This window comes from Galeopterus variegatus, unplaced genomic scaffold (genome assembly GCF_000696425.1).
Source record: "Galeopterus variegatus unplaced genomic scaffold, G_variegatus-3.0.2 Scaffold6042, whole genome shotgun sequence".
NCBI lineage: Eukaryota > Metazoa > Chordata > Mammalia > Dermoptera > Cynocephalidae > Galeopterus > Galeopterus variegatus.
The window spans coordinates 155,175-169,063 of record NW_007732153.1 but is presented as its reverse complement, the minus strand read 5'-3'; the positions used below and the strand labels follow the sequence as shown (position 1 = coordinate 169,063).

At 39.3% G+C, this 13,889-nt stretch overlaps 1 protein-coding gene across 1 annotated transcript in view; it reads right to left on the bottom strand.

Annotated features, from left to right (window-relative positions):
• VPS41 (vacuolar protein sorting 41 homolog (S. cerevisiae)) overlaps positions 1–13,889 on the bottom strand; it is a gene marked incomplete at its 3' end in the record, with an annotated part of 191,151 nt that overhangs the window by 73,851 nt on the left and 103,411 nt on the right. The window contains exons 8-9 of the mRNA XM_008590367.1: positions 2,389–2,508; positions 1,078–1,224 (exon numbers count right to left, since the gene is read on the bottom strand). Of these exons, the coding sequence (XP_008588589.1) occupies positions 1,078–1,224; positions 2,389–2,508 (267 nt within the window). The remainder of the gene's footprint in view (positions 1–1,077; positions 1,225–2,388; positions 2,509–13,889) is intronic.

Below are 13,889 nucleotides of genomic sequence, written 5' to 3'. Positions count from 1 at the left end.
GAAGAGTAAATTTTAAATAGCCATGTCTTTTTCATGACATTTCTGTCATGAAATGGTACAACGAGAGCTAACACTTACCAAGCGATTACATGTCAGATTCTTTACATGCATCACCTCATTTTTTCCCTCCCAAAACTTAAGATGTGAGGAGACGATCAGTGTCACCACTTTGCAACTGAGGACAGTAAGGCTTAGAGAGGATCACACAGAAGTAACCAGAGAAGTGGAGTTGATCCCAGCTCGGTCTGACACCAAAGCCTGGCCTCTCCACTAGACATTGTCGGAATACTTTCTCATACCATTTTCACCTCGGCTAATTTTTAGTTTATTTTGTTTAAATTAAGTTATGTACTTTTAAAGGGAAGCAAACAATGTTGGGCTGTGAGGTATCTAATATAACAGAAGCACTGCCAGGCATGAAATAAATGGGATGAGCTTTGGGCCTCTTTTGTAGAACAGCTAAATTTCATTTACGCAGGCACATAAGGCTCAGATAATTATATGCCAGGAAATATTCCCAAATCTCATTATTGATAATAAGTCTGAGCCTCTACTCCATCAAATTATTACCAAGCAAGCAGGATGATTTAATTTTAACCTCTCTCCACCATCAATAGCTCTAATAAAGAAGCTAAGAGTCAAAGCTAAGGGAAACGTCTGGAGTAGCTATTCTTATATTAGATAATAAGGACTTTAAACCCGAAACTATAAAGCTAGGAAAATGTAAAGAATAATAAAAAGAGGAAAAACTAACCTACCAACCAAAAAAAAATCACCTGTCCCATACACAGCTAAGGTCAGTTGAGCTGAGGGAAATTTTAAAAAGATTGATAAAGGCAGCACCATTCTAAACATGGAAAAGTTTACGAACTGTTTTGCATGGCATGGAAAAGAAAGAATATATCTTAAAACTTATGCACATAAAGTAATTTGAGCATCAAATGCTTATCACATCATCATAATATTCAAGTGAAAATATTTTTGCTCCTAGAAGCCATTCGAGAACCCACACTCCTTTGGACCACCCTCAGTGGATCTATAACAACACAAACTTATTATAAAGACAAGCACAATCACCTTGACAGAAGTCCCCCAGCCAATAATCAGTGTCACACTGTCCTTCCAGCAGAGGCTGCAGGGATACATATCTGGGCGAAGACTTATATCATCCCGTGGCACATTGGTGATTCTTTGCTTTGAGGTGATGTCAAAAATCTTCACACCCTGGAAAATAAAAGAGTATTTAAGCACCCTCCACTTGGGAGAAAGAAAGTAAAGTTAAATTTATTAACAGACCCTGCTACATACCACCAATAATCAGCACTGCAAAATACTGATAGTGCTTACAGAGCACGGCTAGGAACCATGCATGGGAAAATGCTCCTGCTCCACACAAACCTTAGGAGAACCAGAACCACAAGAAAACCTCCACTCTTCTTTCTTGACAAAGGACATTTTATTAGTGGATGGCATGCATGCCTCAAATCCAACACAAATGTGAAATGTACAGATATCAACAACTGCATTTCCAAAATGACAGACAAGTAACATTTCTAATTGTATTGTTCCACCACAAAAAGGAGGCTTGCTTTTTAGAAAGGCTTTGAATCTGAAAAACCTCCTATATAAAGAAAACTACACCTGACATTTTAAAGTTCTCAAATGGAAACGTCAAGCAAGCAGCTAACTAAAAATGAACCAAGAGACCACTGGTTTGTTTACCCTTTATGGTGACCCAGGAGAAGTAAGAAAAGTCTTAAAAAGCAAGGTAGATTCTGGGGAGATTTCTATTATTTAAAACAGAATAGAAGTGATTTATTAAGTTATACCTTAAAATTCTAAAAGATATGCCAGATGTCAAAAGAACCATTTTCACAACTTTCTGCCAGCCCCAATTCACACTGAATAAACTTTAAATGAGTGCAGCAACAAAAATTATAAGTCATGGGGGCAGGGGGGGAGAAGAAGAAAATAAATTATAAGTCACATTCTTACAGGTAGGCCTGTGCTTTTTTTATGCTGGGAATAAAAGAGAAATCAGCAACATTCTGGACTTGTTTCACACCCAGTGTTACTTGCCCTTGGCTAACAGGCAAATGGTATTTTCAAGACCAGGTTTCCAATGCAGCCTTTCAGTGCTAAAGATGGCTTTTCATTTTCTTGGCTACTCTCCATGCCTCAAGTGTCTTATTCTAAAATGTTGGGAATCACTACATTATGAAAGCCAAGAGCAATCTGATTTCCTTAACCTCTCAGGTATGTCATCAATGGCCATTTGTATCTTTTGGAAATGACCACCACAGTGAGTGGCATCTTTCCCACTGTCACAGTCCCCTTAACTCAGCCACTCCCCTGCCACTGAACAGCATTAGGAAGACGTGCTTTTACCATGTTATTGGCCCAAGCAATCAGGTGGCCTCTCCACTTCACACTCCTTATGTTCCCTTCCCCTTCGTGCAGAACAGAAGACTTCCACCTGTTCATCCAAGACCGTTCAAACAGCAGCAACTGGGGACAAATAGCATCGACACGGAATTTTAGAAATGAGAATCATGAATTAGATTCCTTACTTCTATTTTTGCCTGTCCATGTGACCAAATAAATAACAAGCGAGTCATTCTCTCAACATTTTTTATGTCGATTTATAGTAGTATATGATTTGCATTTTGAAAAGAATTCCCAGCACATTTTATCCCGCCCAGGACATTCTTTAAAATGGATGTGAATGCTGAAGTTACTATAAAGTCAAGCCACAAGATGGCACCAAAACACCACGATTCATGAAAATAATGCACATCCCAGGACATTCTTTAAAATGGATGTGAATGCTGAAGCTACTATAAAGTCAAGCCACAAGATGGCACCAAAACACCACGATTCATGAAAATAATGCACATTAGTTAAATCAAAAGATTTACATCACAGAAAGTTCTTCAAATAACTGCCGAAGAACTATCTTATTTACATTTTATTTTGTAAATTGAGTAATCAAAATTTCATGTTTTTCAGTGAAAATAAGATTTTAGTCACAAATCCAACTACAATAGTTAGAAGCTGTCTATGTTTTTCATTTAACCTAAGATAAATAATTTAACAATGACTTTTGAGCAGTAATTCATGTCACAAAATAAAGGAAATTTGCTTTAGGATTAAGCTTCTTTAAAAAGTTTAGAGCAGCTAGGGTTTTTACTTTAAAGGTAAGAATCTATACTTTAAAAAACCTGCTGGATAAATTTTAATACAAAATATAACTGGTCAAAAACTTCTAAGATTGTTGAAGATGTAGTTCTAGTCATTCATGCATTATTAAGAACACAATAAAGTATTTTTCTTTATATAGCAAATTTCAATCCTTTAGGAAAAGACATTTATACAATATAACAACTTAAGCATGTCATCCTGAAATACACAACTACCCTTTAGAGGCAAATGTTGATAACAGATTCACTAACAGAATTAGAGGCAACTTCAGTTCACCTTAGTATATTTTGTGTTCTCTCCCCAACCCAAAAGAGGGGGAAAAACAAATAGCGGAAAGAGAGTACGCTCACAATCTATTTGTATTTCCTATATATCCGTCTCAATAGTTACATTCCAATAGTCAGAAGGGGCAAAAAAAAGAAGAAAAAACCTTGAAATTTATTAAGTGTCCATCTTCACAAGTAAACTGCATATAGTCACTTTAAAATGCTACAAATGTCTGAAGCTCTGTATTACCCAGGTGAAAGCAAGGTGGCCTCACAACTTCCACAGCAGAGCCTGGAGGCAGGGATTCTACTGAACATTTTAGCCCTGTCTTCCTATTAGATAAAGTCCACACACTCTCAAAGACTTCTATCACATCTTGTCCTCTCCCTCCCCAGGTGCTAATTAAGAAGCCACCACCACTCCTCCCTGCCCCAGTTAGAGACCCACAGGTATGCCCTCTGTGATTCAGCCTCTCCCTCCCTCTGCCATCATGCAGAAAACAGAGCCGGGGTCCCCCGCATCGGGCCTAATGCAGAGGCAGGATGAATGGGTTCAGCGTTTTGTGACAGGATAGGTCTGAAATTTGGGAAAGGAGGAGAGAGCCCGAGTACACAGTTCCTGCTACTGAGATCACACTCCACTAAAGGCAGGCAGCTAATAGTCGTTTTAAACATGAGGAATCGATAAGATCAAAATGTCTGTCTCCCATCTGTGGCCTGGCCCTGGTGGAGGTGACTGGAAGCAGTGGGCAGGGCCCAGCGAGCACTCAGAACCACGCATGAGAAGTGATGGCTGGCTGCATGGCCTCAAGCGTCTCCCTCACCAGTTCCCACTTAGAAATGCCCAACACAGTACTGACAGGGGCAACAATCCACAGCTGTGTTGGAAAATTAAGTACACCCCAAATTTAAATGAAAATTTCTGTTAAATATGCTAAAAATAAGACCTAGTGAAAGCCATGATTTAACTCATTCCCAGAAAAAGTCTGCCTGGGAAATATTTGGTCCGGTCGGTACCAGAACACCACTCCCCGTGTTCAGTGTAAGGGGGCCGGGGAAGGCACGGGTGAGTCACGTCCTGAGAACACAGAGGGTGAGAAAGGAAGCAGGTGCGCTGGCAACCCCAAGGCACCCGCGGGAAAATTCAGTATTGGAAAAGAATCGGAATTATCCGGGGAATAAGAAATCCCCCACTCCAGACTCCACACAAACGAGACACTCCAAATACCAGGAAAGAACTTGAAAAGTAAAATCTTATTGTTTTTATCATCATTCTCAGGTGACAACAAAATTAAGCAAGAAATCAATAACAAAGAACAAGAAAAACAATCAGATGAAGAAATACTCTCAAATCTTTGCGTAAAGAGGAAATCACACTGCAACCAGACTAGCTCAAAAATGAGAATACAGACACTGAAGCCCTAAAGTTTAGGGGATGCAGTCAAAGTTGTAAACGAGGGAAAGTCCACGGATCTAAAAGTTAATAATGAATAAAACAGATGTGCAAGTGCTAGCTACATGAGAAAAACAGAAACACCTCACTGAGGAATATAAAAGGAGAACGAAATAAATGGAAAGATACGTTACGGTCATGGATAAGACCCCACGATTCTCACTGAAGAGCCCAAGTCTCACTGAATTAACTTACGATTTTAATGCAAGCCCAAAGAAAATCACAAAGGGATTATCTCTAGAAATTCCAAAAATGCTAAAATTTCATTTGGAAAAAGGGGAAAACAACAGAAAAGTTTTTAAAATTGAACAATTTGAAGGGAGGGGTGTATTTGCCCTGTCAGATAGTAAAACATTTTATAAAATGAACACACAGAAAAATAGAGCAACAGTCCCAGAATTAACAGATGAGGGAAAAAGAAAAGAAGGAAGTGACGAGGATGGACCCAAGCAGTTCACCAGGCATGGGGTGGGGGCCAGACGGGGTGGGCGCAGACAGAGGCGCCCTCAGACTTCAGAGCAGTGGTCTTTGGCACCACCTTTCTGGAGGGTCCTATAGCGTTATATAATCAAAGCCTTATAAATGACCCCAGGAAGTCCATGCCTAGAAATTTATGCTCAGGAATGAAGAGACAAGTGAGTGAAGACGCACGTGAAGCTGTTTGTAACAGCCAGAAATGGACCCGTAGCTGGGATGACTGACTGCAACTGGCAGAGCTAGACACCTGACAAGTGCGCGTCTGTTCTTAAATAATGTTATGTAGGTACAGTCATAATATAAAAAGACATTCAAGACATATTAAATAAAAGATTATAAAACAGTTCTGAATATGATGCTCTTTAATAAAATATGAATGTGTCCACATGTAAATATTATGATACAAATCTGAAAGATACATCACAAAGTAATCATAACAGAAATCATAATAGAAATGGGTGACAAGTGATTTTGTATTGATTATTTCTATTTCAAAATTATCCTGCACTGAATATGTGAATTATTTTTTAATAATAAATCTATTGTTTAGTGAAAATCTATTCTCTTATTGTTACAATCAGGATAATTTAGAGGAATAGTCCAAACAATATAAAAAATTCACTGGAACTTAAAGAAAGAAGGAATGCTTAAGGCATATTGAACACATATAAAAATTAATTTATGTACCTAATTTTTAAGTAAAGTGTTAACTTCATTAGAAAACTGTTAATAAAATCTCACTGCAATTCCAACCCAATCTAAACTCACTGCCATCGATCCCTCCTGTCGCACTCAGTGTGCCCCCTGCTATGGGAGTTAGTTGAGGCCAGCTGGCCCCTGGACTCCCTTTGTGTCTTGCTCTAGCTCCAAGGAAAACTTCCAGCAGAGGGCAGGAAGAGAAGGAAGAAGGGAAGAATTCTGAATTCAGTCCATCTCAGGGTTGACTCTAATAAACCTTGTGGACTCTGCTCTGACGAGGAATCAAGAGAGCAAAGAAGTTTTTCCCTCAATGATATTTGTATAGTACAGACAGGCACATGCCATTCTATGCAGTGAATATACACTCAAGAGAAAAGAAAAAAAAGAATAATATACTAACTTCTGTAAATGAAACAAATTTTAACTAATTAACATCACAATTTTATATATGATTCATGTTATTTTCTGGTGTTTCACATAAAGCAGTAGTTTCAATCACTTTACCTATATATTCTGTGGATGAAAAATAAGAAGTTATCTATAAATAAATATCCGTAAGTATATTAGAGGAGATCATAATTTAACAAATTCTTTCGTAAGTCAAATAATTTCCCCCAAATTGCTTGGTTCTGTATGTGTTCTAGTGTCACTCTGGCTTAGTCATGGGACAGAGCACTGCACTATACCTTATTCACTGAGATCCGTGTGTGTCCGTCGCATCTCCCCAGCAGACGGTACGTGCGTTGGGCAAAGGGACCATACTGTGTACTTTGCTAGACACATAAGGTATAATAAATATTAGACACTAAGTAGACTTTCCTAGGTTCACTTTCCTTCTCTGTCCATAAACACAATGCACTTGCTACAAGAGGAGCCTGGTCATTTCCCCAAACCCTTCAGTTAATCAGACCATCTTTAGAGAGTAATGTCCTTAAACTTTTTTGAACGCAACACAATCTGTCCTAATCTCAGATATTTAAAGGCAAGAACCCTGGGACTGATCCATACAATTAAGACACCCTTGCTTTTAGACAGGGCTCACTTATACTAACCCCATGTCCAACTCCTACAATGTCAGTCTATTTCCCTTTGCTCAAGGCCAGAGAGTATAACTTGCGCACAACCTGTCAAAATTTTAAAAACTCCTTTTAAGTCTAGTCTTCCCTATTTGGTTTAAATAAAGGGAGTTACTTTATCTCAAGGACACAAAGTGGCCACGCACTTGGCCTGAACAGTGATCATGTGAGATGCGCTGGCACGCCTACAGAAGGCTCTCTGAACTGCCACCAAGCCTGCTTCTCCTGGCACTCTCGCACCTGGCTGGCTTCTCTCTATGCCACCTGCCCTTCCTCTCCACCTCACTTTATGCTTTACTCATGAGTCCAGTCTTCCAATCCACACACAGAATAACACCTCAAATGTCAGCTAGTAACTACAGAGTTGCTCCCGTGACTGTCTTCTGCAGCTCCCACACGGGATTTGACTGGTAATCTTCACTTTATAGCATACGGAGTCTCATACAGGAGGGGAAGGACCAAGTGATCCATTCTCCATTTGCTTCTTTATCCTAATCTATGAGAATTTCGAGCAGAAACACATTTTCTGGCAGGAATGCCAAGGAAAGTTTTGCTTTGGTGATTTAAGAAAAGATGAACTACTTTTCTTACAAACATTCTACACTAATTTAACTATCACAAAACTATCTGCCTGTATTTCACTGATATTTAATAAAATCCATTTCTTTCTTCTAGTCATAAAACTGCCTAGAGACCTACCGAGCATGAATGTTCTACAAAGCATTTTAGGGAGTACACCATTGAGCAAACTACCCTTAAAAGCAGCTGGTTAATTTATTTGGTTCATCCTCCACATCCTGTAATATTGAATTGTCATTATCACAATACTGAGAGCAATTTAAGCTCAATGGGAGCTAAGTACATATAGAGGAAAAGCTGTTTCCAAGAGGTCTATTTTTTTGTTGGAGAAAGTATTTTAGTGCTTTATTTCCCATAAATCCACATTCCGGCAGTCAGCACTCTCAGTACTTATATTTCAATAGGAGCCCTCACATCCTCAGCAATATACTTTATTCTCCTATGTTTTGTGCTAATAAATCTATCTAGTGCTTTCCTACACACAGAGTGGCATAGAGATGCACACTGCAGAATCTCCCGCATGTGTGGCAAGATTCCTATCGGACTGTCATAAAGCCTAACACCCGTCATTATCCACCTTCCCTGATAGAGGAAAGGAGTACGACTGACCCCGTTTTAATCATCTTGTGATCTCTCAAGTTTATCAATCACTTGGCTCCTTCAGGCTTCCTAGATACCATCAACACCACTTACTGTGAGGCAGACAAGAAAGTAGGAATGAGTGGGCAGGGGCATCGGCCACGGGAAAGTCTTAGACACCAGGCACGTTCCTACAGGAAGGACCGAGGGGCTGGGAGGAAGCAAAGATTCCACAAAAGATAACCTCTGCTAGGTCAGAGAAGATGCTGATGTTCAAGATAATAAAATAAGAAATAACAAAAATGTGAGACCCAGCAAATTAGAACATATCAGATAAGACTGGACAGAGGGCACAATGATAGGAAAGACTTGTCACAGAAGGATTTAAATATACAGGATTAGAAAAGATCATGAACAAAATTTAGAAAGTCAAGAAGGCAACTGAGAAAAACAGTGAGTGTGGAGAAGATCTGGGCTGGTGGCTCACTGCTAATAGCAGAGGGGAGTCCTGACTCTTGAGAGAGACAGGAGTGACCAAGAACCCAGAAGAGTGGCTAAGTGCCTTTGTCTTGCTCCCTGCTCTGGCTCAGTAACAAAGTTTAAAACATGCAGCTTTTCTAAATCCGCCTGTAGTTTTACTATCTCCATCAAGAGAGATCATAAAGCATGTAGGAAGAAAGAGGGAATTTCCCAAATATACTGTTGCTTTAAATTCAGTGGTTATTTTCTGAACAAGTAATAATCCTTCAATCTCCTTTACCTAAAGGTGATTTAACGTGGTTAAAAGAAGTTAAATATAGACCAAATACTGCTACCATAGAAAAGCCTCTGCACACAGAAGAATTCCCAGAGCCCACTCCATCAGCCCCTTGCTTCCAAGTAATATTCAAGTAAACACAATTCCAATGCAACACAGACTTTGGGCAAACCCTTGAAGTGAAATAATCCTGCCAAAACTATGTAGACAGACCAGTCCTTTGAAATTTTAAAAACACCATATCAATGTAAGGTAGCAATCAATTTAGCAAGCAAGAACTCCAAGCTATGGGTTCAATGTGAACAAAAGAAGCTAAAAACACTAGAGGTGCCACTTAGGAGCAGTTTCCTTTATATCAAAAAACTAGAGATAACAGATAGTTATAGATCTTTGTATCTACCTACCCCCATCTGGATTTAGCAATCAAGCCAGCATGTAAGGTAGGCTCCTACTAAACTAGCAACCTGCAATTTCTGCATATGCAAACTCATAATTTCAAATGTGATTTCAGAAATGATTTGGACAATCTCTAAATAATTTTATCCCTAAAAAAAATACCTGCCATATGGATCCCACAGATTTAATAGAGCAGGTTGTTAACACCACACACCTTGAGTCGGTTTTTCAGTTTCCAGCTGTCTGAGGATACATATCCCAGGGCTGGGCACAAAGTCAGGCCCCTTAGGCAGCAGTGGAAAGAAAACACAAAAGCCATCGGTGGGTGCTTAAACTTGAGTTAATGTTCTGTGCAGTGAGCGAGTATCTTAACTCTGACCACACATAACCTCAATCGTGGACACTGGTGGGGAGCCTTGCACAGTAAGTACAGTGTTTGAAAAGGAAATACAAAAGTGCTAAGTCTTGAAAAACATAAAAAGTTACCTCAACACACAGGTTTATTTATTTGAACAAGCCCTTCACTCATTTCCAAGTAAAACAAAAGGCGAGAAAATAAAGACCAAGACACTGTCTGCGGGAGAAACCAAGTCAAATGAACTTGCTTCCAAACGTTATAACCCATACAAAAAGCTGGCTAACTGGGCACCCTGGCCAGTCATTGACAGCTTCCACGGAAGTGGCAGAGCTGCTGGATTTGTGGCAGATTCACATCCACATGGTAACATATATTCATCCTCTAAAGTCTCATTTAGACTCCTGTTTAATGCCTCCCTAGGAACAAGAATAATTATTCCAGAGTTAGCCAAAATTGGAGAAAAGGCTGCAGGCTATTCAGTAAGCAGCAGTAATTTGTGCTCAAACTGACAATAAATATCAAGTGTACAGTCTTCATTGTCCTGGCTTCTATGGTAATATTAAAAGCTGCCCTGAGCAAAAAATACAATCAGACCAATCACAAAGGAAAATACAGAAGTGGCAAATAAATAAAAATGTTCAAGATCACCAATAATTCCAAGATGTTGCAAAATAGAACAACGAAATAACTTTATATGTCAGATTGGCAAAGAGGATGTGGCAAATAGTTACTCACACATAGCTGGTGTAAATTGGTATGTTTTCTGGAATATAATTTTACTTGTCAGTATGTATCAAGTTCCTAAAATATAATCACAACCTTTGACTCGGTAATTCCAATCCTAGGAATCAATGCTAGGAAACCATTCAGAGGAGTAGACAAAAGTTCATGCCCAAAGATTTCCAGCTTCATGGCAGCATGATTTATGACAACCAACCACTGGATCTAACCTAAAGGTCCAGTAACAGGAGAATGGTTAAGAAAATTAAATAGATCCACTGGATGGAATATTGTACAATCCTTAAACAACACTGAACTAAGAGTAGACTTCAATAATGTAGGGAATTCCATTTCATGCACAATGTTAAGTTAAACAAGCTCTAAAATAGTTAATATTTCTTTACACATTGTTTTACTGCTTTTTATTTACTTATTATAAAAGTAATGCATGCTTTCTCCAAAAAAAAGAAAAAGAAAAAGCCAATGAAGGCCAGAAAGAACACTCAAAATCCTGCCCAGACACTTAATACGTAGACTTCAATAATGTAGGGAATTCCATATCATGCACAATGTTAAGTTAAACAAGCTCTAAAATAGTTAATATTTCTTTACACATTGTTTTACTGCTTTTTATTTACTTATTAAAAAGTAATGCATGCTTTCTCCAAAAAAAAAAAAAAGAAAAAAGAAAAAGCCAATGAAGGCCAGAAAGAACACTCAAAATCCTGCCCAGACACTTAATACTGTTAATAATTTGGTGTATAGATTTCTACGAATATATCTACATAAGTAATTACATTTCCACAAAAAATGTAATCAGACCATACATACATTTTGGTAAAGTACCTCAACAGAAGCAATCTATCAAATGTTGGACATTTTATTTGTTCCAATTGAGAAAGAGAAGCTGGCCTGGCTCTCACAGCTGAGCCTTGGTGTTCTCCTGGTGAACATGAACAATTTCACAGAACACCAACATCAGACGAGGGCACTCTATGGCCATGAAGGATCAGGACAAAAATAAGACCACTCCATAATCCATTCATAATCTGAATGAGACCAGACATGAACGTTTCTCAAGCATAGAGATGACCAAAGACCTCCCTATCATGGCTAAAATAAGAGACTGCTGCTTCTTTACCAAGTATGACTTTAGCCTTGGTTTAGTCTTTCCTCTTTCTGGGAAAGATTTATTAAAATACCTAGCTGTAGAATTACTCTTGCTTCCTGACAGCATCCCACCAAGAGCAAAGCCTTGCTCCTCAAACCTCTCCTGAATTGCCTCACACCAGCCCAAATCCTACAATCCCTTCTGTCTACCATCCTCTCCCTAATGCCCATGGGGCACTCCTGGTGATTTCTGGCTGCAGGGCACTGACATAGCTAATTCAGTATTGTTAGACATTTAAGCTTGTTCCAATTTTCATTGTTACAAATATCAAAAAGGAATACTGACTGAAGTTGAATTAGAAAATTGAAAGGAAAAACTACACAAAGCAGGCGGGGGTGGGGGAAGGCAGAGGCCAAAATGCTCAAAGACAAATAAAGGACCGCAAAACTGCCCCATGGCAATACATGCACACATGCACACACACACACACACACACACACACACACACACACACAGAGAAAGATTTCAAATAAACAGCCTTTCTACTTCCTTGAGGTGCATTGTTAGGCTGTTTATTTGAAATCTTTCTCTGTGTGTGTCTATTAAACACACTCCACCAACACTGTCCCAACTATATGCTTTTAGAAACCTACTGCCATTTCTGAAATCAAGACACTATGTATGGTGTAGCACCTAACATGGACTCTGATACAATTGTGTTCAAGAAGCAGATTCAAGCTAAATCCTCCTGTGAAATGAGTGTGATTTAGTTTGTACTGGTGACACCAACTAACAATGGCTGCAATTGTGACTTCTTGCTTCCTATAGCCTTATCTTAAAGTGTGGGGGGGGGGAGAAGAGGGAGAGAGGGGGAGAGAGAGAGACAGAGAGAGACAGAGAGAGAGAGAGAACCCAACTGGTGTTAAACCCCACAAGAAAACATGAGTATCTCTGAACTAGGCAATGACTCTTGCACAGTCATTAACTACTCAAAATACTTGAGAACAAGCACAGAGCTCTCAATATGCAAAGCAAGATATCAGCAAGAAGCAAAGGATGGTCTGATTGCTCCAGGAAGAGAGATGGAACATCAGAGTTCAGGGGGAAGCTGCAGTCAATATGGAAACAACACATACGGGAAAGTTAAGTGAACTCATTAAAAAAAAGAAAAAAGGGCCAACGCAGTGGGGCACTTGGGAGAGTGCGGCACTGGGAGCGCAGCGACACTCTCGCCATGGGTTCGGATCCTATATAGGGATGGCCAGTGCGCTCACTGGCTGAGCGAGGTGCGGGCGACACCACACCAAGGGTTGCAATCCCCTTACCGGTCAAAAAAAAGAAAAAAAATCTTCTATTCTTAATAGGCATTCCATGGATATGAAAGACGGGGGTTCAGAGAAGAAAACAAAATTCCCATTGGTCCACCCCTTCCTCCCTGCCCCATTCAAAGACTTCAGGAGTTCTACATATTAACAAAAAAGCAATTGATATTTGAGACAAATGAAAATTTTAAAAGCAATAAAGCATGCCTATTTTTGAGACTGAAAATTATTTCTATTTTAAGCAGGGGATTTCTATTTTTAGCCTCAGCCAGTCCAGCATATACAGAAAAACCCACCAAAATATACTTTAACAATACAGCTACTTTACAATGTAGTTTTAAATACCTTAAAAAAAAATGTGGTGAAGGTTACATTTCTGTTTTACTTCCTATTAACTGGTGGTTTTTAATCAATTTTGGTATGTCGACAGCATGAAATGAATTTCTAGGAATGGAACCACAACTTATATAACACGATACCCACGAGACATAGAGGTATTTATTTATAATAGTTCAACATGCAACCATTAGGACATAAATTTGGTGGTTGCTTATGGGTTAATGCTGAATTGACTAGGGAGCCTTAAAGCACATTTTTAAAATTTATTTTTAATATTACATACTTGTGGGGTACACTGTGTTGGTTCACTACATGCATATATTGGACAGTGATCCACTTAGGGCAGATAGCATATCCATCACCTAAACATTTATCTTTTCTTTGTGGTGATTATGGTCAAGATCCTCTTTTCCAGCTCTTTAGAAATATACAATACAGGGGCCGGCCCATGGCGCACTCCGGAGAGTGCAGCACTGGGAGCGCAGCGACGCTGCCGCCGCGGGTTCAGATCCTATATAGGGATGGCCGGTGCACTCACTGGCTGAGCCCGGTGCGG